This window comes from Zootermopsis nevadensis, unplaced genomic scaffold (genome assembly GCF_977971745.1).
Source record: "Zootermopsis nevadensis isolate Lab colony 2312 unplaced genomic scaffold, Znev_1.0 Znev_ptg000012l, whole genome shotgun sequence".
Classification (NCBI taxonomy): Eukaryota; Metazoa; Arthropoda; class Insecta; order Blattodea; family Termopsidae; genus Zootermopsis; species Zootermopsis nevadensis.
Genome location: NW_028259144.1, coordinates 7,803,564 through 7,827,707, shown reverse-complemented (window position 1 = coordinate 7,827,707; position 24,144 = coordinate 7,803,564). Strand labels below are relative to the sequence as shown.

General features: G+C 36.1%; 2 protein-coding genes and 1 long non-coding RNA gene across 8 annotated transcripts; 2 read left to right on the top strand and 1 right to left on the bottom strand.

The window, feature by feature from the left end:
- The first annotated feature begins 691 nt into the window (after positions 1 to 691).
- LOC110827099 (uncharacterized) lies at positions 692 to 12,302 on the top strand. 6 transcript variants are annotated; one of them, XM_087347814.1, is made up of 9 exons: positions 694 to 850; positions 4,010 to 4,074; positions 5,518 to 6,427; positions 6,883 to 6,960; positions 7,182 to 7,282; positions 7,743 to 7,893; positions 10,522 to 10,638; positions 10,884 to 11,065; positions 11,466 to 12,302. In XM_087347814.1, the coding sequence occupies exons 1-7, from the start codon at positions 809 to 811 to the stop codon at positions 10,618 to 10,620; spliced, it is 1,446 nt and encodes a 481-aa protein (XP_087203940.1). In that variant the 5' UTR covers positions 694 to 808; the 3' UTR covers positions 10,621 to 10,638; positions 10,884 to 11,065; positions 11,466 to 12,302. The 6 variants fall into 6 exon arrangements, with proteins under 6 accessions (XP_087203939.1, XP_087203941.1, XP_087203944.1 ...); XM_087347813.1 differs by lacking the exons at positions 10,884 to 11,065; positions 11,466 to 12,302 and adding an exon at positions 9,232 to 9,555 and having other exon boundaries at positions 692 to 850; positions 10,522 to 10,636; XM_087347815.1 differs by lacking the exon at positions 10,522 to 10,638 and having other exon boundaries at positions 693 to 850.
- Positions 12,303 to 13,575: 1,273 nt separating this feature from the next.
- LOC110826964 (epoxide hydrolase 4) lies at positions 13,576 to 21,484 on the bottom strand. Its single transcript, XM_022058114.2, has 6 exons — positions 21,302 to 21,484; positions 17,383 to 17,507; positions 16,891 to 17,003; positions 16,184 to 16,352; positions 15,655 to 15,815; positions 13,576 to 13,977 (listed from the first exon to the last, which is right to left on the bottom strand). The coding sequence occupies exons 1-6, from the start codon at positions 21,482 to 21,484 to the stop codon at positions 13,706 to 13,708; spliced, it is 1,023 nt and encodes a 340-aa protein (XP_021913806.1). The 3' UTR covers positions 13,576 to 13,705.
- LOC147873956 (uncharacterized) lies at positions 18,549 to 23,825 on the top strand. The gene is made up of 3 exons (XR_015534915.1): positions 18,549 to 19,410; positions 20,781 to 23,034; positions 23,377 to 23,825. It is a non-coding gene; the product is annotated as an uncharacterized LOC147873956 (long non-coding RNA).
- Positions 23,826 to 24,144: the final 319 nt, after the last annotated feature.

Below are 24,144 nucleotides of genomic sequence, written 5' to 3'. Positions count from 1 at the left end.
TATGACCTCTGAAACGTTGGTTAACATCGACCAGACTACACAGCGCAATAACCCAGAAGACAGAAATCTTCATACTCATCGCCCTGATGACGGAGGCAGTATGACCTCTGAAACGTTGGTTAACATCGACCAGACTACACAGCGCAATAACCCAGAAGACAGAAATCTTCATACTCATCGCCCTGATGACGGAGGCAGTATGACCTCTGAAACGTTGGTTAACATCGACCAGACTACACAGCGCAATAACCCATAAGACAGAAATCTTCATCGCCCTGATGAAGGAGGCAGTATGACCTCTGAAACGTTGGTTAACATCGACCAGACTACACAACGCAATAACCCAGAAGACAGAAATCTTCATACTCATCGCCCTGATGATGGAGGCAGTATGACCTCTGAAACGTTGGTAAACATCGACCAGACTACACAGCGCAACAACCCAGAAGACAGAAATCTTCATCGCCCTGATGACGGAGGCAGTATGACCTCTGAAACGTCGGTTAACATCTACCAGTCTACACAGCGCAACAACCCATAAGACAGAAATCTTCATACTCAAAGCCTGAAAACCTCAAATCTTACAGGAATCAGCAGCTGTTTCAATACCCCATCTAGAGGCTAGCAATTAAACAAACTGCATGCCAACAACAGAATTCAACATTGTTGCGCTCTGGGATTTTTGTAAATAAACAACTACCGTTTCCGGGGATACAAGTACCGTACAAGTCAAAGCGAGCATTTGAAGTCTGATGTACAACTATTTAATTTATAGAAAGAATAAGGATTTATTTAGTTTTATCAAATCATGTGGAAGAGCGATTGGAGGAAAAGATCTTTGATTAAAGAGGTTAGTAATAACACCGAATTTATTTCGGCTGCAGTTACACATTTAGTAAAATTCCTTATTGTTCTACAAAGCCGCCTGAATATAAGTGAATGTTTTCAACATAATTTACGCGTTCAGTCGTATTATTATCATTATCCCAACTCTTCAACACTTTATGGGGTATGTACTTCCATGTGCCCGAGACAGACCTTGTCTCTAAAGGTACAATTTGGCTGCACGCGACAGAGACAAGCGACCGAGGCAGGCGACAGAGTCGCCACACACTTTTGAGGTGACGACCGAGACATGCGGCAAAGTGTTTGTTTTCTTTGTTTTGTTGAGACATACGTGCACATATTCTGTGAAAAATGAGTACAAAAATGCTTCTAAAAAGGTTAATCGAAGAAGATGATGTGTTGCTGTGTTATTTATTGCGAAAGAAACAAAGAAAACCTATGAGTTCAATATTCAAAACCAGACGTGAAGAAGGATCTTTCTGTCGGTGGTCAGTGGTCGGTTTTCTGCTACTAATTCTACCAATTGCTCATCTTGGTCACCAGTAAATTTAATTTCTGCCATTATTTTACTCAACAAGACACTACTGGTCCGAGAGCTTTCGCCTGTGCTTTGTCTCTGTCGCCTGTCTTTGTCTCGCGCTCGTAATTGTACTTCATACGATTGTACAGAGAGCAGACAAGAAGCGACCAGTCTCGGTCTCGTAACTCTGTCGCCTGTCTCGGTCGCTTGTCTCTGTCGCGTGCAGCCAAATTGTACCTTAAGGTACATAGGGCAGCAGCTATTTCCGGGATCCATATTGTTTTTAGCAAGTGCCACATCTATTATATAATTTTATTTTATGAAAGCGTCTTCCGAATTATATTTCAAGTTCCCAAAATGGCGGTCTTCTGCAGTTCCCTGATGTCATGTTCGCCCGGGATGTTGGTCAAATATTTCTGAGTGACCTGGAGACAGTTCCTGTTGTTCCTATAACTATTGGGATTACTTTTGCTTGAACTTTCCACATTCTCTGTATTTCTATGAGAAGGTCCTTGTATTTCAAGATCTTCTCAGCTTCCTTCTTAATCACATTCCTGGCAGTCGGTATTGCTATGTCAATCAAGAGGCAAGTTCCGTTTTTGTTTCTGATTATAATATCTGGTTTATTATTTGGGATGGTTCCATCTGTTCTGATTTGTTGGTTCCACAAAATAGTTATTTGGCTATCTTGGCTTGTCTCCACTGTCTTCGGGATGTGTTCATACCAGTTCTTCTCTTCTAGCTTTATCCCAGCGTTCCTGCATATGTTAAAAGGCAGCCTAGTACAGACACGATCATTCTGAAGAGGGAAACTGACTTTCAGTTTCCCCTTTCAGATCTCCTCTTGTTGGCCACAGAAACGTGTCTTCTTTGCTAGTAAGTTGTCTGTCCAAACTTCGGAGATACTGTCCATGCATTATTTTGTTCTCCCATTCTTTCTTTATACTGTCTTGGATCAATGTCTTAATTTGTTTTCCTTCATTTGTGTCATTGATTTCATCTTCAGAATTTAGTTCTTCTTTGATTTTCGATGCTGTCTTAGTTATTGAGTTCATTATTTATTGAGACCTGTCTTGTAATTTTATGATATTAACATATGGATCCTTCTTTTGCTTTATGTGCAAATACTCTGCAATATTAACTATTTAACTTTTGTATCCTGCTTCAATTTGTGCCAGTCCTCTCCCCCCTTCCTTCCTCTTTACGTAAATTCTGTCTGCGTCTGCCTTCGGGTGATGGATCCCATAAATTGTCAACAGTTTCCTTGTTTTTCTGTCAAATTTCTTCAGTTCTTCCAGTCTCCAGTTAATTAGTCCAAAACTGTACCTCAGTAATGGAACTGCTAATGCATTTATGGCAGTGATTTTGTTTCTGGCATTCAGTTCAGATTTCAGTATCATCCTTAATCTTCCATTATATTCATTCTTCAGTTTATCTTTCATTGTTGATGTTGTATGCCATCTCCTTCCTCAATTCCTAAGTATTTATATGCTTTTCCTTGTTCAAGCTGTTGTATTTCTGTGTCTATATCAATTAACAGATTTTCTGATTCAGCAAATTTTCCTTTTTTATACACAACCTTTGCACATTTGTCCAGTCCAAATTTCATTCCAATATCCTTACTGAATGTACTAACTGTATGTAGTTGTTTCTGAAGTTCAGTCTCTGATTTGCATATCAGTTTTAAGTCGTCCATGTAGATCAGGCGTGAGACTTTTGTTTTAATCTCATGTTCTTCATATCCTATATTCATTCGGTTGGGCTCTGCTGTAAGTTTGATTAAACTAATACAAAATAATAATGGCGAGAGTGAATCACCTTGAAATATTCCACAATTTACTCTGATATCTGTTGTTTCAGTTACTTTATCTCCCGTATTTAGTTTCATACTAATTTTCCAATTATTCATAGCTTTCTTAGTGAAAGATATTATCTTTTCATTAACTCCAATTAGTTATTATTATTATTATTATTAATGGTGGTGGAAGCAGTAAATTATAATAATAACAGAAAGTAAATAAATTGATGTGGAATAAAAATTGTGCGCATGGTTAGTCTCATACACTTTTTAGCAACGTAAACCCAAGATGATAGAAGTTTCTTAGGATAAAGTGTAGGCTAAGCCTCGTACAGACGCTACTAGCCTAATAAACCGGATTGAGCTGTCTCTCGCTAATTATATTGGCTCTTCGTAACGCAAATATCACATCTTATAGCTCACGAATTTCTATAAAGTTTGGTATTTGCGTAGCTCAGCTTGACCCTGATATAATATCCACCTTGGTTAACTCCAAAAATTGTACGGTAGCTGATATATTATACTTGTTCGTGTTCCTCAATGTGCTAGGAACAGTATATTCACGATAGGTTTTCTCAAAATCAATTCCTCCTCTAATTTTGATCCCAGCGTTAAGTATATTTCTGCGAGATAAAAGTTTCTTAAACAGACTGCGTGCTGTTTATTGTAAAAATTGTTTTAATTAGAAGATGGTTATCTTCTGGGTTGTTGAGCCGTGTGGTCTGGTAGAATGATGGAGGCGGCAAGGACCTCTGAAACGTCGGTAAACTTATACCAGACTCGCCACCGTAAAGACCTCAAATGCTACATTGTTTAATTTCTATATAATACCTTTTCTTTTACAGTATTTTGGAAAATATTACGAGTCGAACTGTCAGGATTCCCAGGGCAGCCAACACGATGAATTAAGGTGTGTGAACTTCTAAATGCAAGAATCATAATTACATACACAAGGTGCATCAACTACTCTGGCTACTAGCCCAAATATACTGAAGTTTAATGAGATGTTATTGTAAGATTTACGATTAGCTACTCTAGTACATTGTATCGGCAGAAAATGTGTTACTTCTCCATCTCAGTACGTAATTCTAAAATTAAGCTAAAGAATTATATCATATCATCAAAAGTATAATTATTGTTGGGCTAATACAAGAAATTATAGACGTATTTGGAAGCAACATGGCTAGTTTCTTTACAAAACTTTTTGAGGTTGTCCAACACATCTTGGACAACCTCAAAAAGTTTTGCCAAAGTAACCTATTGCTTCATCCCATAAAATTGACCACTAACGAAACATTGAACTCTTGTCAGACCAGCAATAATATATTCTATTTTTGTTTTTAACCCATACATAAGTTAGAATCTAATCTCTTCACACGATAATAATAAACATCTGTTGGCATAATTTTAAATAAGAGACAATAGAAAATTCTCAATAATTTCAAAATAAAATAAAACATCAGAATAATATCCTCTACTTTTCTCCTAACGGTACTTTTTTAATATTATTTACAATGGCCTTATGTTATGGTCTACTTTACGTGGCAGTTGACCGTGAATGGCCGATTTATAATCCTTTAATAACCTGAACACTGAAGTCCCAGAAGCCAGTCTTTATGCAATGCTTAATTTTGTGTCATAATTTCCATTCAGTAAAGATTACAGCAGCCCAGAGCACGCGGTTCGAGTCCGAGTTAGACTATACTCCAGATGAGGAATCGGCAACCTTTCCATTACCACAGCCCACAGTGTTCATTCATTAATTTGTCAAGGGCCACAGATAAAATTTAATACTGGCACTTACATTGCCAGTCGTGAATGAAATAATACATAAAATAATCTCCTCTTGTAAAGATAACGCAGATAATTCAGACATTATTTCATCTCTCTTAAATTTAGCACAGGGTTGTCCATAAAGGTTTGTTTCGTTGCCCTTATGTTCAATAATATACATAATATAATATATATGATGCTTTAAAATGGTTAGCCTGAATAATGCCTATGTATAAAATAAGTACTTAATGTTTTTAAATGCTATATTGTTACTCTTTACAGACAGCTGAATGATCTTTATATGATTTGTATTTAAAGGTGTTACTGAGTTATTAAATGGCTTTATAATAAGCAATATCAAAAACAATTATTTTTTAATAAAATAACTAAATAATTTATACATGAAAAAGCAATATATTTCGTAATGTTAATATAAGCATACGTACATTTTTTTAAGGAATCTCTTTTCAAAAACGTGTTGAAATTCAGAACACAGCTATAATGATGAGGGGGGCAAGGCCCTACAAAAGGGCTGTGATGATGATGATGATGGAAAGTAATGTGAACTTGTTGACTGCAGGTCCACGGTGAGAAACCCCACTAAAGAGGAGACATTAGCTTCAAAATACCAAGTGGAGGAATACAATAAAGACTACCACCGCACTTCAGAGGCAACAATGCAAGAGACTGTTAATAAGTTAAGAGATGATCTAACAGCTGTTCAGGAAAAACTAGCACGCGTTGGTGAAGTCTATGAGGAGAGGGATATGTTAATAAATAAATTAGAAAATTACGATCGAAAATATGAGAAACTAAGGAAGCATGTTGAGAGAGTAGATGAGGACAACGCAATAGAGAACGATAATAAGAAACATCAGAATAACCATCAGGATACTCTCCATACGCTGAAAAAACTAAAGATACTGCAGGAAACAATAAACAGGACAAAAGAAAGTAATTCGGATCTGCGTGATGAAGTAAAAGAAAAGTTCCGCCATCAAAAGACTTTAAATAGTCTAACCTTGAGCGTGTTTAGGAGAATTGTCGAGAATGGCATCAGGATCTTGGTCGAACCCAACCAAGAAGAGAAAAGAAATCAGGAAACCATCTGCAAACTGAATAGAATAAATGAAACTCTCGACAGCATCTCATCTGAAAATGAGAAGCTGGATTTTACAACAAAGAAGCTAGAGCAACAGAATCATAGTGGCACGACAAAAACCCAGGAAAACATTACTAGACTGAATCAGACTGCAGATAAGGACACGGCTGAAGATGTAAATCTAGAGGTTATAATGGAATTCAAAGACAGACTGGATAACTTCAGTAGTTGTTTAGAGGATTTCTCGCTTGTGAATGAAAAAGTACATGTTGACGTGAAGGAGTTGACTAATCAGCAAAGCATAGAAACTAAAAAAGTCAAGGAAAACACGGACAAAATAAAAGAAATTAGTAACGCTCTAGTGAACATTGAATCTGAAAATAAACAGGTTCGTGATGCTATGGCGGGGCTTACCACAGTCAGACACGGAACCACAGACATGAATAATTTGTGGCTGAGATGGAGGCTGGTTCAAATGTTGTATAGGATTAGTGAGAAAACTTACGTGGTTCATACAGCTTACCCAGTAAAATTAAGGATGTTACTTACAATGGGCTGGAATTGTAGGGAGAAAAGAAATACTAAAGAATATTGGCGATAAACCCTCTTGGGATGTATCAACCTGGAAAATCGTGAAGGAGATTTGAATATTGCTTTAACAGGGATCTTAGAGAAATGGGTTATGAGGGCAGGAGGTAAATGGAAGTAGCTCAGTGCTATGTCCAGTGATAGTCTTTGCTCTGAGCCATGCTGACATTTTTGTTTCTGTTACCATATATTTTCTGTTATCTTTGTTTTTCTGATTCTTGTCACAGTTATTTAAAATGTTGTTTCTATCAACAGGGGTACGTTACTTACTCACACTGTGGCACAGTCCAGTATGTGGCACCAGAGATAATACAAGGCAGAGGCTACAGTTATGTAAGTATCTTATACCTTGACACTGCAAAAATAAATTGTTTCTGTATCATTACAGTAAACTAATAAGGCATTACATTATAATCATTTGAGGGTTTGGGGTTACAAATAGAAACTCCATACCACAATTTTTATATTTCTGTAGACCGTTGTCAAATTGTGTAAGTGTGTGAAGAAATTAAAGTGTCTGATTGTGGCTGACGCCCTAATTTGAATTGTTGCAGGAAGTGGACTGGTGGAGCTTGGGGATAATGGCATATGAAATGCTGACTGGAGAAACACCCTTCAAACGTAAGGGCAAGGAAGACGTGATTAATCTCTATATGTAAGTCTTTCCTATTTGCTAAGAGATACGACACACATATTCCCTATGAACGTTATGTTCCTTTGAGCAAAGTTCTATACAAATAAGTTTCTGGCTAACACGTCCATTTTAATGGCAATAAATTAAATGCACACATTTGAATCGTGTGGAGATTTAACCTTAGGAAAAAATTTAAAATGCAAGCCAAACCATGACAGCAGCTATTAAGAAAGCATGTTTGTTCAGGACATCAATTGAATGTGATGAATGGGGAAGGGAAGGGTTACAAGAACTGGATAATGTAACATCTTTGACATGTTTAATATGGACCATCTTCCTTATCTCTTGTGTGAGCAACCTTGGAGACTCCGTGCAAATTAATTAACCAGGTCATTTGTAATAACCTGGAGAAGCATCATATATGCATGTTTAACAAGTATGTTTTTAATGGCAAATTCAAGAATTAACCTTTCTTTTACAGGGAGATTGTGTATGACAAGCCAGTGATCCCAAGGAAGTTTTCACTGGATGTGGAGGATTTCATCTGTAAACTGTTGACAAAGAATCCACTAATGCGTTTAGGTGGAGGGAAAGGCAGTGTAGTGGATATAAAGAGACATCCCTTTTTCAAAGTGAGTTATTCTCCTATATCTGTTATCATTTAATAATTTATACACATGTTTCAATTCTATACTGTGCCTTGTCCATGTAATGTACTGACAAAATTAAGCACAGTGTGATCACCCACACAGTTTGAGACTTCTGACACTCAATAAAATCTTAGGTGATCAGCCGTATCAAATGGTTAAAAGACAAAACCGGCATAGCTCATTCAGTATAGTGACTGGCTATGGACTGGGTGACCAGGGTCCGATCCTCAATGGGGGTAGAGGATTCTTCCTCTAGCTTCTGCATCCAGACCGGTTCTGGGGCCCACCCAGCCTCCTATCCAATGGGTACCGGGGTCCTTTCTCAGGGGTAAAGTCCGGCCGGGGCATGATGCTGACCGCTCACCCCTATCTAGTGCTGAGGTCAAGAATGAGTAGGAGCTATTCCCCCCCCCCAAGCGCCTACATGGCGTATGGTGGGACAGCTTTACTTTCTACCAACGTTTCAGGGACCATCTCTGTCCCCCGGGTACTCATTGCCCTGTTGATGGAAGCAGCAAGGACCTCTGAAATCTTGGTTAACTTCTACCAGACTATACCGACCTACAACTCAGAAGACAGTCGTCTTTGCACTTAATAGTAACATGTGTCCTATTATATATTGCTATTATGTGTGGTTGACTTACTGGTACCACCAAACAGATGGTTCAGTCTATAAAATATTTGCACCACCCACATGGGTTTTGCTTGGAAGCTGAAGGAGTATTGTATTCATTGTGCATGTTTGCTAGTTGATGGGGGGGCAGTCTTTCAGAATCTGTCTGATAGTGGTACTTTTAATTTTTCATTCTTTATTTTGTCAGGCACTACTTTCTTAATTTGAGGCACTGGTCCCATGTCATCTGTCTGTCCAGCTTACTATACAGATTAGGGCTTGGAAACCAATTGTACATCATACACTGTGGTATCTCTGATTGAGAAGGGGGCCACTATTTCTAATGTTATTTTTTAACCATAAGCTTCATTCTCTGGGAAGTTATCAGACACAGTATCCTGTCTGACATAAGATTACAAAATTCTGGACATTACCAGATTTAGCTTCATAAAATTCTAATGATTTTTTACAAATCTAGCTCATTTTGAGCATGTGTGTTCCTTTTAAGACAACTAGGGACGTTCCTGGTTGGGCATGGCAATTTGTTTCCCAGCTTATTAGTTCAGCAAGTTCAGAAATAACTAATAAATCAGAATATTTCAAAGCATTTTTAGGGTTTTAACCAACATTTAGACCAGGTTTACAGTAAATGAAACCAAGGTCACTTATCCCTTGCCTTTATCCTTGTCTCATCTTCCTGTTATCAGAGCTGTCACTTTGTTTGCTATCAGACAAAAGTATCACAACCAGTCAAGAAGAAGACTACATTTCAAATCCTTGTACGTTCTTCACGGTTGAATGGTATTTTAAACCGAGGTGTTCTCACTTTGCTGAACAATCAGCACTCTATTCCGTAACACTAACATTTGTGCTTCACCCTGCAAGGCCTGCAATGGGAATGTGTAGAAAGAAAAGAAATAACTATGCCTTATGTGCCGCATCTTAATCATATGAAAGAGATCAATCTCGCTGAATAGCATTTGAGCTTGGCGATTTTCAGTGGGTTGCAGACGAGTGACAGTATTTATAAGGTCAGTAAAAGTTCTCTGCCTGATGTTTTACAAGTATGTGATGCTTAGGAACAGGGTTTATTTCTGGTGCTTCTGAATCCTGTAAAACAGATTTTGTTTGGTCAGGGCGATGTTACGATATTAATAGTAATAAAGAATTCTGTGGTTGTTTTTATCAAATATTTCCGCACTGTAACTCTTGACATAGTTCATGGAATTAGATTAAATATTCATACACCCATATTTGTGAGGGTTTATGAGCATAAACGGCAGTTATTGTGAAAATAATGGTCTTAAATGAGACTTAATATTCATAAGCCAGGTCAGTAACTTAGCACAGCTTTTATAAGATGAATTCAAGACACTTATTCCTCAGCAATGATTGTTGCCATTTGCCCCTTATTTTTGACAGACTTCATCATTCTTATTTTCAAATCCTTGGGTCTCTAGTCCAGCATATATTAAAATATATATATATATATATATATATATATATGTGTGTGTGTGTGTGTGTGTGTGTGTGTATTGTTTTATGACAACAAAGGTCTCTTCAGATTCCCAGAAGTAATTCTTTACTATCCATCCCCTGCCTTTATTTTTGTTGGGGGGGGGGGGGGCAGTGGTGGCATATGTGGATTGGATTAATCTGGCTCAGTATAGAGTCCAATGGCTGACTTGTTAAGACAGTAAAAAACTTTCAGATTCCATAAAACCAAAGTATTTTTGATTAGCTGAGCAATTATTACTTTCTCAGGAAGGAGTCTGTTCAATAGAGTTAGTTATATAGGTTTACTTAGAAACAAAAAGGCTGTATACATTCAAACTTTAATATAGACAGATGTTCAATTTTTATAGGCCTAGTCTGAATTGTGCAGTGAAGGTACAGTTTTATTACCATGTTTCCCACAAACATATATTTTTTTCTTATCTTTTTAACACCGTATTAAACAAGTTCCAGTACATCTGAAGTGAATTTTGGTGTTTCAGGGTTATTCATTCATATCCTCGACACTTACTCCTCATAGACATTCTGCAGGTGAAAATTCTCAGGAGCACCCGAACATTTCTTGGAAGTTGTCATTTTGAATACTTTTTATTATTCAGGTATGAAACAGACACAGGAGTATAATGAACTAATTATTTATAACATAGCAATATTCTAAATTAATTCCTATTTTTCGTTTAAGCAAGACACTGGTTAATCCACCCCTGGATAATCAGGAGTCTACTTTAGTGATCTTTCTGTGTCATGTTTTCTAAAAAAAGTATGTAGACTTATTTAGGTAAAAATAACATAGAATTGTAACATAACCTGATTATGAATGTGTCCATATATGTTTTGGTTACAGATTGGAAAGTGAATTGCCCATTAGAAGTGAATAACCCAGGCTGGGTGGATTTTCCAGTGCAAGTGGATAATCCAGAACGAGTGGTGCCAATTAAAGGAGGTGTTTATGATGACGGATTACCCAGCAACCTACACCAAATGATATGGGTTTTGAAAATGAGAAGAAGGAGAAGAATGATACAAGTAATTATCAATTGCCCAAGAAAACCGTAAACCGTATGTTGCAGTTCTAATTATTTAATTTGCTCCTCTTTGAATCTGTATTGTAACTTTCTTTTCTAACTGTGGCTCTGTAACCTGTGTGGGTCTTGGCCACATCTTGGAGGTTTCTTAGTCTATTAGAAATTTGGTAGGACTCCTTGGACGAGTGATCACCCCATCACAAGGCCTCTACCTGTACACAGGATGGCACAACACAGAAGAACAGGGACAAACATCCATGTGTTGAATGGGATTTGAACCCACAGTCCCATTGTCCAAGCACACAAGGCCCGTGCTGCTCAGCCACTGTGACTGGCTATTGTATCATGTACCATGATTATTTATTAACAAATACTGAAAAACAAAAATCTTGGTATTTCAGGTTCTCATACTGATAGCAGCCTTCTGCGATAGTGCACTGTGAGGTCTCGTAGAAGTTGACTGAGTCTTCAGATGTGCATACTTCTGTGTGCAGGAAAGGAATTGTTAGAATAGGAGCAGGATGAACCAGGTCACTGTTGGGTGAGACAATGGAAGAAGTTAGGTGTGGACAGACAAAGTGAGAGAGCTGATGAGAAAGGTTTGGACTAACTCCCTGGTGAGGCTGTGGTCACCTCTGCTGTCCCATTGGCTCTCTTACTTTGTCCTTACCGTGATCCTCCCCCTCAACCATTGGTTCCAACTGCTCCTTTTCTCCCAGCAGCTTTTTTTGTGCATGGCTTGCTCATCGCACTGGTGAGGGGAATGTGGTATGTGATTAACAGAGCCCACTATTGGCTGTGATGTTAAACCAGTTCGTACAAAGAACACTGATCCCCCCCCCCCCCCCCCAAGAAGACGACTCATTATTATTAATCTTTTTTAACTTTTATTAAATAATCTTATTAAGCCTGTGGTTCTTCAACTCTGTTCCAAAAACTGGTCATTCCTCTTTTCTTGGGATAACCTGTAATTCATTTTCCCATTGGTTGGTATTTAAGTTCTATAATAGTCTCATCTAGCATCCTTTTGACATTGTCTGTCCAATTCTACTGGTATATTTGAATTTCTTCTACTGTGCTTTGTACTTTCAATCTTTCCCTTATAATTACATTTCTTTGACAGTCTAATTTTGTATATCCTGGTAATGGACTTACCTATGCTGCTTACAAGTGTTATTTACTTATTTTATTTAACACCTATGTAAGATTTATGCCAAATAAAAAATTTGGAATTTTTACATTTGAAAGTGCCACAATTGGCTTAAATTTTTTTTCCTCTATTAAATAACTAAATAATTATAACATGGTTTATTTATTTTAGTAAAAACTAATCACCTATATTGATGTAAATAAAATTAAAGTAGCATACACTTATACTAGTAATTATTTCAATTTTATTTTTAGTTGGGATATCTATGTATTGTGTTTTGTAAGCTCTGAAAAGTACACCTTGAATTTCTTATATAGCCTAATGCATACACAAAACCTATTGTTGAAAAACTAACCAAAAACAGATGACATATATCATGCTGAATAAACATATTATAACTTATTTAACAATAGCATCCAATGAATGGATGATTGTGAAGATGTTGGTCTAAAACGTTTGACTATGATCAGGTTGCTAATAATAATTTTTTTTATAATTTAACTGCATGACGTTTAATAAAATGTGTAATTAAGGGTTAAAATATTAAAAATTGGAATGTAAAAAATTATTGGGATTGTGGCTGTGACTCTATTAAGCTTATTTGAGTATAATGTAGCTATCATTAATCCCTAATTAATGTTTATTAAATCTGTTGTGTTATTGGAAATTTTACTTTTTAAGGCTACGTTTAAGGCCACATGAAGTTACAATGCATAAAACAACACTTACACTGTTAGTACTGCATAACAGCTCCGCAGGTTTTTGTAATTTAAAATGCACTTTTATTTGATCTTTGGAACATTCACATGTTATGGGCAAAACATAAGAAAATGTTAAGTTTTATGGTAGTTAACGCTGTTACCGACTGAGTGTGAGGTATTGACTGTTCTCGCTCTTCCAGCTATGCTGCTGCGAGTAGATGGCAGCACAGTATATGCTTGACGTTAGTGGGGTAGGTGAAGTCTCTTGATGTAAAAGGTACGGAAGAAAAACAATATTGATGATCGTCATTTTTGGATCCGAACACAAATTGGGTGGGACAATTGATATTAGCGGTACCTATAAGAGGGAATGGAAAATAAATTTTGACAGGAAGTGAAGTAGGAGAATTCAATGAGTAAACTTCTACTGGACTACACGGTGCAACAACCCAGAAGACAGCCATCTTCAGACTCACCGCCGTGAAAACCTCAAATCCCGCATAAGCGTTTGTAATTAATTTCTGCAAATTATCAATGTGTATTTCGTTAAAATTGTACATCCCGCTCACATAATGTTTATTTGAATTATGTGTAATTAACTCATGTCAGTTTGTAAATGTTGAGTGTTATTACAGAGGTGAAAGAAGAAATGTAAACAGGTGATTTTATCTTTTTATTTAATTAACCTTGAAAGGTTTGGGTAAACCATGCTATAATTTTCATGACAGTATATCCTGATTTTTTTACACAGCTCCTTAATCCTGATCATTAAAATAATCTGGCTTCATTTTCAATTATTTTGAAGAAATTCTCTCATGTATTTGTTCACAGTGTCTGGATCATCCTGTTGTACAAAATGATTGGCTCCTTTAACAATCCTGCCTTGTAGATTCTTCACATATTTTTGAGCTACTGTTACATGGTCTAGAACCAGATAGATTTCGAGTTCACCAAACATTAAAAGACCTTTTGCTTCAATATTCAATTTTATTTGTGATGGGTTGGAGGGTATTCTTCTGAGAATATTAGCTCTGTAGTAGTTGAGTGGAGGTGTTAATCCCTCTGTAACAGACAATTCAAATTATAATTACTTCTTATCATGCTAGCAGGGAATATAGCATGCATGGGACTGATAAGCATCATGTAACAAATTCTACTTGGAAAACCTGAATGGAAGAGACCAGTTGGGAGACAATGGTTCAGATTGTAGGACAGAATTAAGCGTTACCAGCCATTATGGCTGGCCATGCAAAATGTCATGTTTACACATGGTTCTGTTGGCCATGCATTTCAGTAAATATCACTAAACAATTAATCACAAGGTTAAGACACCATTGAATTCAGATGGTTGCTATACATCAACATGGTACCAGAAAGAGTCCATCTTAGTGAAATACTGTGGTTTCTCCACAAACAAAGTGATCTTTTCCCAACAATAAAATGTGAAGGATATAAATTATGAAAATCTAATTTGATTTTTTTTGTCCAGTTTTGTCACTTCCTTTTAAGAGAAATTTTTGTTTTTCCTCAGCACCCTGTTTTCATATGCCCTTATATGTATTCTTCCCTTAGGATGGTAAACCATGTTTCACACCAATATAAAATAACAGGTAAAAGTTTTTTGTGGAAAATATGAATAGTTGTGCCTCTTTGTTTTGTTAGGAAAATTTTCATAACAAGTTCAAGTAATGTCTTTTATATAAATTGTTGAAGTAATAAAATATATTTATCTGTGGCGGGGGTGAATTAATTTCTGGATGTACTGACACTGATTGTTGGGTAAACATGTTACAGTGAACACCCAGAATCCATAACTGCTATTTCTGAAGTGTAAAAGCTATAAACCCAGAAATGCTGTAGACAAAACTTGTTTTCCCTACTGAGAACTAGAAATTACAGCAGCTGTTGGTGAAAGCAAAAATCAAAGCTGGAATACTTAATGCTATTTTCAGTAGAAACTAGTTTGTGCCACGTCCCTGTTAGTTAAAACTGTTTCTGACAAGTTTGATTTCAGGTTCTCAGGATGGCGATTATGAATATGGCTGTCATCTGGGCTGTTTCGCCATTTAGTCTGGTAGAAGTTAACTGACATTTTAGAGGTGCTTACTTCCTTCATTGCCCCAATGATAGAACCAGCAAGGATCTCTGAAATGTCAGTTAACTTCTACCAGACTAAACGGCGAAAAAGCCCAGTTGACAGTCATCTTTATTCTTTCTGACAAAACCAACGCTAGGCAGCCCTTGCATCAAACTTTTAAACAACATATAAATAATAGGACATGTTTAACTGATTTGTTTATTTCATATTTAATCAGTTTATGCCTGTGTTTACTATAGCAGTTCTAATGGACCAATGCTCAAATTAAATTTTATTGATAATTTTAATTTTATTTAAGACATGCAAACGGGTTGCCATAAGCAGAATTCCTATTAACATACCATTTTTATGCTTTGCTTACAGAAAGCCTAATAAACCAAAACAGTGGATTAGAGTTTAGTGTGCAGAAAATAAGGTAGTCTGTAATGTAAATACAGCATATTTAAAGGGCATAGAAAGTTTAATTATCTCTTTTTAACCTGCAGCATAAAAAATGATTATAACCATTACAAAATGGCACTACAATAGATTCTGTAGAGTACAAATGTGCTTTTGATGAGTCAAGACTGTCTCAAAGAATTTGAAGTAGCTGACAGTTGACTAGTAAACTATACTTGATTCATAAGTGCTCAGATACTTACCAGGTTTGCTGAAAGTATATTTAAATGCTTCAATGTCTTCATCAGTGACAGTTAGAGGAGACTTTGGTTTTTTTCCTCTGAATAAGCGTCGAAAGCCTCTGAAGTCAAAAGACGAAAGAAAGAGTTCTGGAAGATACGGGAGTTGGAAGAAAAACATATACCTGAACAGAATATGACATTATTATTTTCCCACCAAATGTCACAGTTAAGTGATAAACACTCATACTTCATATTTGGGAAGTTCTTGGTTCAAATCTTGTCCTGAAGACTGGTTATCCAGATTGAAGCTTTTTGTTGTTTCCCACAGGCAAATTCCAGGCTAGTACCTACAATTATGCCATGGCCAAAAGCATCGTTAAATAAAACACATGCTTACAAAAACGAGGAAGTGTAAAGTGAGAAAAGAGTACTGCATAATATATTACATATTTCTTTCAGAGTCCATGACCTTTTATGATTCTTTTGCTGTTTCTGATCATCTTAGAAATGTATCTGTTACCAGTGTTGTTACCTTTTACATTATACTTACAAAGACCAGAGGAACTGTTTTGGATTTGTTTTAACAACGTCCATAAAAGCTGGAGAATATGGAGCATCCATGATAATATAACTTTCTACCATTTCATGATGCTTCTGAATAAAGTTCCATGCAACAGCACCACCCCAGTCATGTGCAACTAAGATGAATTTTTGTCGACCTGGAATTGAAAGCCAACTATTAACTTGGTGACAGTGCAGAAGTTGAGGTTATATCTGAAAAATTTAATATAAATAGAATCAGTATATAAGTAACAAGTTCTTTTGAAACATGATGGTGGTAGGAATGATGATGAGAATAACGACAGAAATAATCTGTGACATATTTACAGTTCCATGCAATGATAAAGAAATTGTGACCCAAGTGAGATTCAGTCACAAAATCATCTCTGCATGAGTTCAGAATGTTGACTCATGAGCTACATGAATTTCATAGTTCAGTTATAAATCTTGCCTAAATGTAATATGAGTAACAAGATTTATATGACTAGAAGACTGTGTGATAGGTAAGTAGGCTTTATGAGTTGTAACCAAAATTCTGTGTTTAAAATTCAATTCTAGTGGTCTCAATCCTGTGATCTCAGTATTAAGTGACCTTCTTTTAACATTTTATTTGTTTTAATATTTAGATTCATTGGACTACAAAGGAATAAATGGCGATTTCACTTTAAATATTTAAACATGAATCTGTATACAAACCTAAACTTTCTACAACTTGTTTTATATCATCAACAAGATAAGTCATGCTGTAGTTTTTTATGCCAAGAGGTTTCTCCGAGTCACCATAGCCTCGCATATCTATTGCCACAGTCCTGCAAATTCAGATAACTGTATTACATGTTATAGATCCTGATTCATAAATAGTTATTAAACACAAGAGAATGTAACGAGCATCGGGAACAAGCACATTAGTAATGTATGAGTGAATCGGGTGCAACAATGTGGTCAGTTTTGAAGTAACAAGGAATCAATATAAATCCCAAACAAAATTAAAATAAAACTTGTATGTTCCTTTTTCTGTAATGAATTTTTTAACCTTGAATCTGTATTTTAATGACAGTTTTCTTCCTTTTATCTTTTATTTGTATTTCTTTGATGGATTTTATCTTTGTGATTGTGATTAAGATGGTATATTGACAAAATTAATAACTGGATCTTCCAAAGGCAAAAGGGCTGTATGCATTGACTTACCAGTAATCCTTAGAAAATTCTTGAATTTGATATCTCCATGAGTACCAGAATTCAGGGAACCCATGTACAAATAACATGAGTGGTTTTGTGTTATCTCCTTTTTCAACATAATGGATTTTGATGCCCTGTAAACAAATCATGTAAATATCATTGCATTGTTTTCTGGAATCATATTACTGCACAATACACATTTACCAGTCACACTAATAAGAGTACAGCACTAAAAATACCATTATTATACATTGTTATATATAATTGCAAAACATTGTCTCTTACTGTAAGGGAAGAATATAATTTGAAACTATGTGGAAACAAAAGGCTAAGGAAATAATAAATGCAGAAAGTTATAAGGGGGAATTTTATGTTCAATACATTTTCTGATACTGATAAATTTATTATTGCATATTTGATCTGAAGTACCTTTAAGGTGTTTGCCTGGAGGGACTAAGGAAACCACAACAATTTTTATTATGGCCAGAGGTTTGTACCCAGAACCTGAATATGTAGTAGGAGTCTTAATCACTCAGCTCTTGGCCATGATGTTTGGTGAATATTAATTAACATAGGTTTATAACAAAGATTTGCTGAGTAAATGTTACTTCATTCATCATCAAACCTCTTTCTCCTAACTAAATTCTGAAATTGGAATTACTTTTTCAATTTTTATTTTTGAGAATAGATAGATTGAACCCACAGACACCGTCTGAGTATAAATATAGGATTTTGAATTCAATCCTTACATCCCAAAATACATGGGGTATAAGCCAAATCTTTTTTTACTACATTTAGAAAATAATGCATTATAGGGAACAATTGATGTCATCTGTAATAATTTATCTTCTGCATAGTTCCCGGCATTGTCCAAAAATCATATTTGCAAGACAGTCTTATTGCAAACATACTTGCACAATATTATATACTGCAGTTATCAAACACCTTATCAGGAGAGATACCGATAATATTTTTGTATTCAAAGGTCACATTCAGTAGATGAATATTATTGTGTGCCCAGAAATATATTTGGCCTGTTGCAAAGTACAGAGGTGAATCAAAGATTATCTGGTACTCCAAAGTTTTTGAAAAATTAATGAATGTGAGAAAATTAAAATTCTGTAACAGTTTTCATGTACTGTTGTTGCTTTAGTCCATTGGTACATCTGACTTGTATTTGGGAAGCATCTGGTTTGAATCTTGATCGGAGAACTGGAAATCTGTGTTCAATATTTTTATGCAAACTTTCCGTCTCTTGAGCCAAATACCCAGAATAATATTGCTTTGGAAAATCATCTCATGTGTGAAGTTCACACTATGCTACAATAGGGAATTTAAAAATATAGGATCTTCCACTGATGAGATATTCATAGTTACTTTCATACAAACGTGCAGCTTCTATTGGCAGAGAGGAACATAGTAGCTGTAACATTTGAATTAAGGGATTGATTATAAACGAGAACAATCCTTTTCTCGTGACGAAAGGTACTTTGTTTATGTTCATTACGAAATACCCTACAGAATTTTAAAGTTTTTAAATTTTGCTATTTTAAAAACTTAAGACCAAACTTCACCCCCAAATGATCACATAAGCTATGGTTTGCGATAAGATTTTGCGAAATGTTGTCTTTTATGATTACCAAAGCAACGAATTTTGAAGCGTTAACACGTACGAACCTGTATAACCACCTTATTTAAAAGTATGTAATGTAGCAATAGCAGCCATGCCACGGACGAGCTAACAGCGTTTCGTTTCAATGTAATTTCTTTTCTGAGTGTGTGGGTACTGTTTCAGAACGTGAATATGTTAAGTGTAGTTAGCATTCGTGGAATATGAATAGTTTGTAAGGACATGTAAGATTTTGTATTTTCAGAACAGGCATTGAGAAAATGTCCATTGAGATCAGCAAAGTAAGATCGTGTTTTAACAAGTACGAAACAAATTAACATTGAACATTTGATGTTTACGTATTAGGACGGCAAGATGAAATTAGGACTGCTTATTGAATTTACATCTCCATGAAGATCCTCAGACACGTGAGTAAAGTGTCCGTATATGCCTGTTTCTAGTATTATTTTTTAAGTAGCGGTGCTTTGAGGTTATGTCCGACAATGTTTATATTTTTAACAACAAGTACCGGTACTGCATACCACAAAAAAATGACTGCCTCTGTTAATTTAAAGTGTTCAGCAGCAATATAAATAGCTGACTGTTGTGTGTAAATGAAATGTCAATAGTTTAGTCCGCACAGCAGTAGATTACGAAGAGATAAGCACAGATATATTGCATTACTTTTGACTTCGAACTCCATTTGGAAATGTCCTTATTCGTTTTCCCAGTCAGTAAAATGTTCACTTAGGTAGGGGCCTAAGATGTAACTTGTCTATCGAAAGTAGGAACTTCAATAATGCAGTCGACAGTTTAGTCCAACAAAGCTTTTCAATAGAACAAGGATTGGCTGTCCCTGGGTTTACATAAAATAAATACGACGATTCTTGTATTAGTATTTTTAATTTCCCGCTGGTTTAAAGTTAACTAGCAGTAACGGGTTGAATTTCACACTATCACAGGTCTATGATAAATGTTTAATATTAACAGATTAAAATATATGTACAGAACTGTTGTATTCACGAAGAATACCTTCCTCAGATGATCGCAAATACTTCAACGTGGACGTGAATTCAATAATTATATGTATGAATTATTTTCCTTTCTAAAATGCGTTTGCATTGTTAACACCATTTGCAAAAAAAAGCCTTTGGAAAGTAGGAATGTAAAAGAATTGGTTCTACAGCAGCGATGCGTGGATTGATGCCAGTAGGACGTAGGAGGCGTTGGTTTTGAATGAAGAAAAACTCGGGAAGACGACATACCATGGGAAATATCAAAATGAAAATTCTCAGGATTGTAGTCGAACCAGTGCCCCGGTGCTATTTTTAGAGGAGGGACTGGAACGTCTTTGAAAGAGAGTGATGTCAAACATAGACAAGGACCAGCGGGGTTTGAAGCCTCATCCCCAAAATACAGTGGATAAGATAAGGAATACGCTGCAAAATAAGTGATAGTGGAAGAATGACGAGCAAAAAGTCCGACAATGACGTAACGACTAGAGCCAATATCTGATTATGCCATACCTTCCAAGGAGAATGATTAGAAATCCGTTACTTACATCATTACTTGCCATGGTAGGAATATGTGTCAGAGTTTATGCTAGTTCTCCCCCCCCCCCTCCCCGAACTAGGCATAGTCCATATCAGTATAATGGCCCCGAAGATAAGCAGCAAGTATTTAAAGGAAAATATCGGGAATTTTCTGTTGCATATGTTGGTAACGGTACTTCGACGCATTAAGACAATGAAACTTTTTTTCCGGTTTAACAATGTACATTTTCCGGTACCCTTTACAGGTCCCCAACTTTTCAGTTGGCTTGATCTATGGACATTCGGTACGACTCTTTGGACGAGGGATCGGCCCGTGGCAAGGCCTGTACACAGGACAGCACAACACAGAAAAACATCCATGGCTTGAGTGGGATTCGAACCCACGGTCTCTGCGACCAAGCGGCACAAGACCCACGCCTCAGACCGCGCGGCCACTGCTGACCCTAGACAATGAAACTTGTTTTGTTAAAGTAAGCGTTCTGAAACTAAGTACGCCAACTATATTTTTGTGGTTCATTATTACGACGGTTATTAGATCAGACCATACATACAGCGTTGAATGATAACATGACTAATTAATAATGAATTGGAGTGAAAATAAAGGAGGTGGTTGTGACGTGATTTACGGTATTACCCGGATTATGCTTGCATGCTAACCATTCAAACCGCGTGTGTGCCAACAGTTATTTGACCTTAAACTGTGGTGAAATATTAACGAAAGTCTGGAATGAACGATTCCGTTGCTAACCATTTTTCTCATACTTACTTTAAGAGTGAGATACCCATGATTCCCAAGGGCAGGGTCTGTCAGACATGGCGGTGGTTCATTTCTCTTCTTCACCGGAAATGCAGTCGGATTGCAGATGTAACGAAAGGCTAAACGCACAGAAATATAGAAGCCAACAATACAGGCAATAGTGTACACAAATAAAGCGTGTAACAATGTCATTCTGTCTGCCAAACTTGATTTATGAAACTGACTTGCGATTAGGTTGACGATGTTTCTGGTAACACACCAGTAATTACAACAGTTGATATGCTACACTCAGTGCCATTTCTTGAATGGTACTCCTTTTTGGCATCGGCTGCGATGATTATACCATATACATGTTACATAAGTCCCCACCCTTTTCTTCAACTCTCCTTATTAGACTTTCTAGTAGCGCATGCGCAGAACCGCGGTAGTTGTTTACATTTGCCGAAGCGTAATGAAGTTTAACTTCTTCTTTGAAAAACAAGTTTAAAAATAAGTTAGACATTAATTTCATCACGTGACGAAAGACACGTACCGCGATTGTAGTCTGGGAGGTAGAACACTGGTTTCGCTTGTCATCACAGCCTTGCCCCTACCAAATGTGCGAAAGCCACAAATGTAAGAGGGCGTTGGCGAAACGGTACAAGTGGAAAATTACGGGTATACATACTTGGAAAATCCGAATTTGCGAAACTGCACTTAGTGAGGGGCTGTAGTCCGATTTCAGGCTTGCAACTTCAGAAATCAGTGTCGTTGGGACAAGAAATGTAAATAAAATATGAGATTTGAGGTTTTTGAGGACGCGACGATGAAAAATGTTGGTCTCGTGGGTTTCAACGCGTTGTAACGTGACACCTTGCAGGCAGATAAAATTTATCTGGTAGACAAACATCGACATTGATAAAATACATTGTTTATCTGTAGGGGCTTAGTGTTCATGTTAACTGTGTTATCCCGGATAACACTTTTAAAAATGTAAATTAAAAACTCCTTTGTCTTATAGTGAAGAATCACGAGTTTTATTTATAGGCGTATTCGTAGCTAAAAGTTTCAAAACTGTGCTGATTAGATTATTCGTGTGTTTGTCAAAATCTTTTTGAAACTGTAGAACATAAATTATTGCAAATAGTGAAATGTGGGCTTACTGACCTAGATAAAACTCTTTGTTTGTCGTTTATCCATATACTCATTTACCTGCTAAGGTTGCGATGAACCGGTTTTGAGGTTAAGGTAGGGAAATAAAAGATAACACAGAATTTGTATGCAGCTACGTAGGAAACAAGAGATGGAAGGATATAATTTTACTACGGTGGGTCTTTGAGTATATGAACTACTCAGTTTCAGAACCCGGCCCATTGGTATTAGCGGTGTTTGGATTACACTTGAGAATTGTTTGGCGATGTGTGTAAGTGGTACTGAAATAGCTTCTCGAGGTCTCAGGGATAAGTATGAGAAAGTTGTGGTGGAATGTGGTAACCATGACCTTTGATACAGATGTTTATATGAAGAAGTTTAAACTTTATGCTGATTTCAAGGACTCAGCGTGGTGATGATATAAGATTTCGTCACCAATCACTCGGCGTTCTGGTTTTTATTCAGTAATGATCACTGCCCATGACCTTCGGAAGTGTTTTTATTGAACTTTGATCACTTCCAATTAAGCTCGGCAGTGTTTTTTCATTAGCATGCGTTGTTGACTGTAACTGTCCTTACATTGTATTAAAAGATTATGTTTACATAAAAAGGTACTCGAATCACAATAAAATATTTGAATAAATATTAAAATATTATTACTATAATTAACATTTAATATTTAAAATATTTAAAATATATTAAAATATATTAAAATGATGCTCTTTCTATCGAAATGTTCGATTTACAATTAGAGTGAAAAAGATGATACTCTAATTGTAAATCGAACATTTCGATAGAAAGAGCATCATTTTAATATATTTTAATATATTTTAAATATTAAATGTTAATTATAGTAATAATATTTTAATGTTTAATAAAATATTTTATTGTGATTAGACGGTTAAAATAAACAATTATAATCATCACAATATGACGCAACAATATCATCTCAGGTACTCGAAATAAATTACATCGAGAGCATTATGAGCCTGTATTTTATAAAATGGTGACGTGTGCCAACAAAACAATTGAAAAATAGATAAATTACTTCAGAGGTCTTATTACCCAACCAGGTTTTTGACTTACAATACGTAAAATAACGTAAAATTCATAACATTTAATGTCTTCATATTTTGTATAATTGTTAAGTATTTCGTAGTAAAATAAATTAAATATGGTATCTTATTTTGATTACGCTCAATCACAATATTCTGGAAGAGGTTGTCTGTTAATTAAAAGAAGTCAAACTGAGATAAATCTGAAAGAGTTTTCATTTACGTTCCATTGTTAGGTGTAATTTAAATGAACAAAGAGATTTTAAAACACATGCGTCTTTTACATTCTGACCGAGGTTTCAAAGGAAGGGAACGTCGGTAAACATCTACCAGACTACACGGTGCAACAACCCAGAGTACAGCCATCAAAGGTCATAATCTCAAGGCGAGGCAATACACTTACCATTTTTACATTTCTTGGTGCATAAAAAACTTGTTTTCACTCGGCTGATTTATATATAGACCTAATTTGTGCACGTCCTCAAGATAACTTTAACTGCAAACTTAAGACAGACTGACTATGCTGTACGATCATGATTTTAAGGAAAAGACCCAAATTAGCTTAGAATATCAAAGAATCTTTTACTTTTTCCAGGATGCCCGTTTGTTTCACACCTTTAATTTTTATGAAATTTATTTGCATTATTGTGTTATCTCCCTCAAATT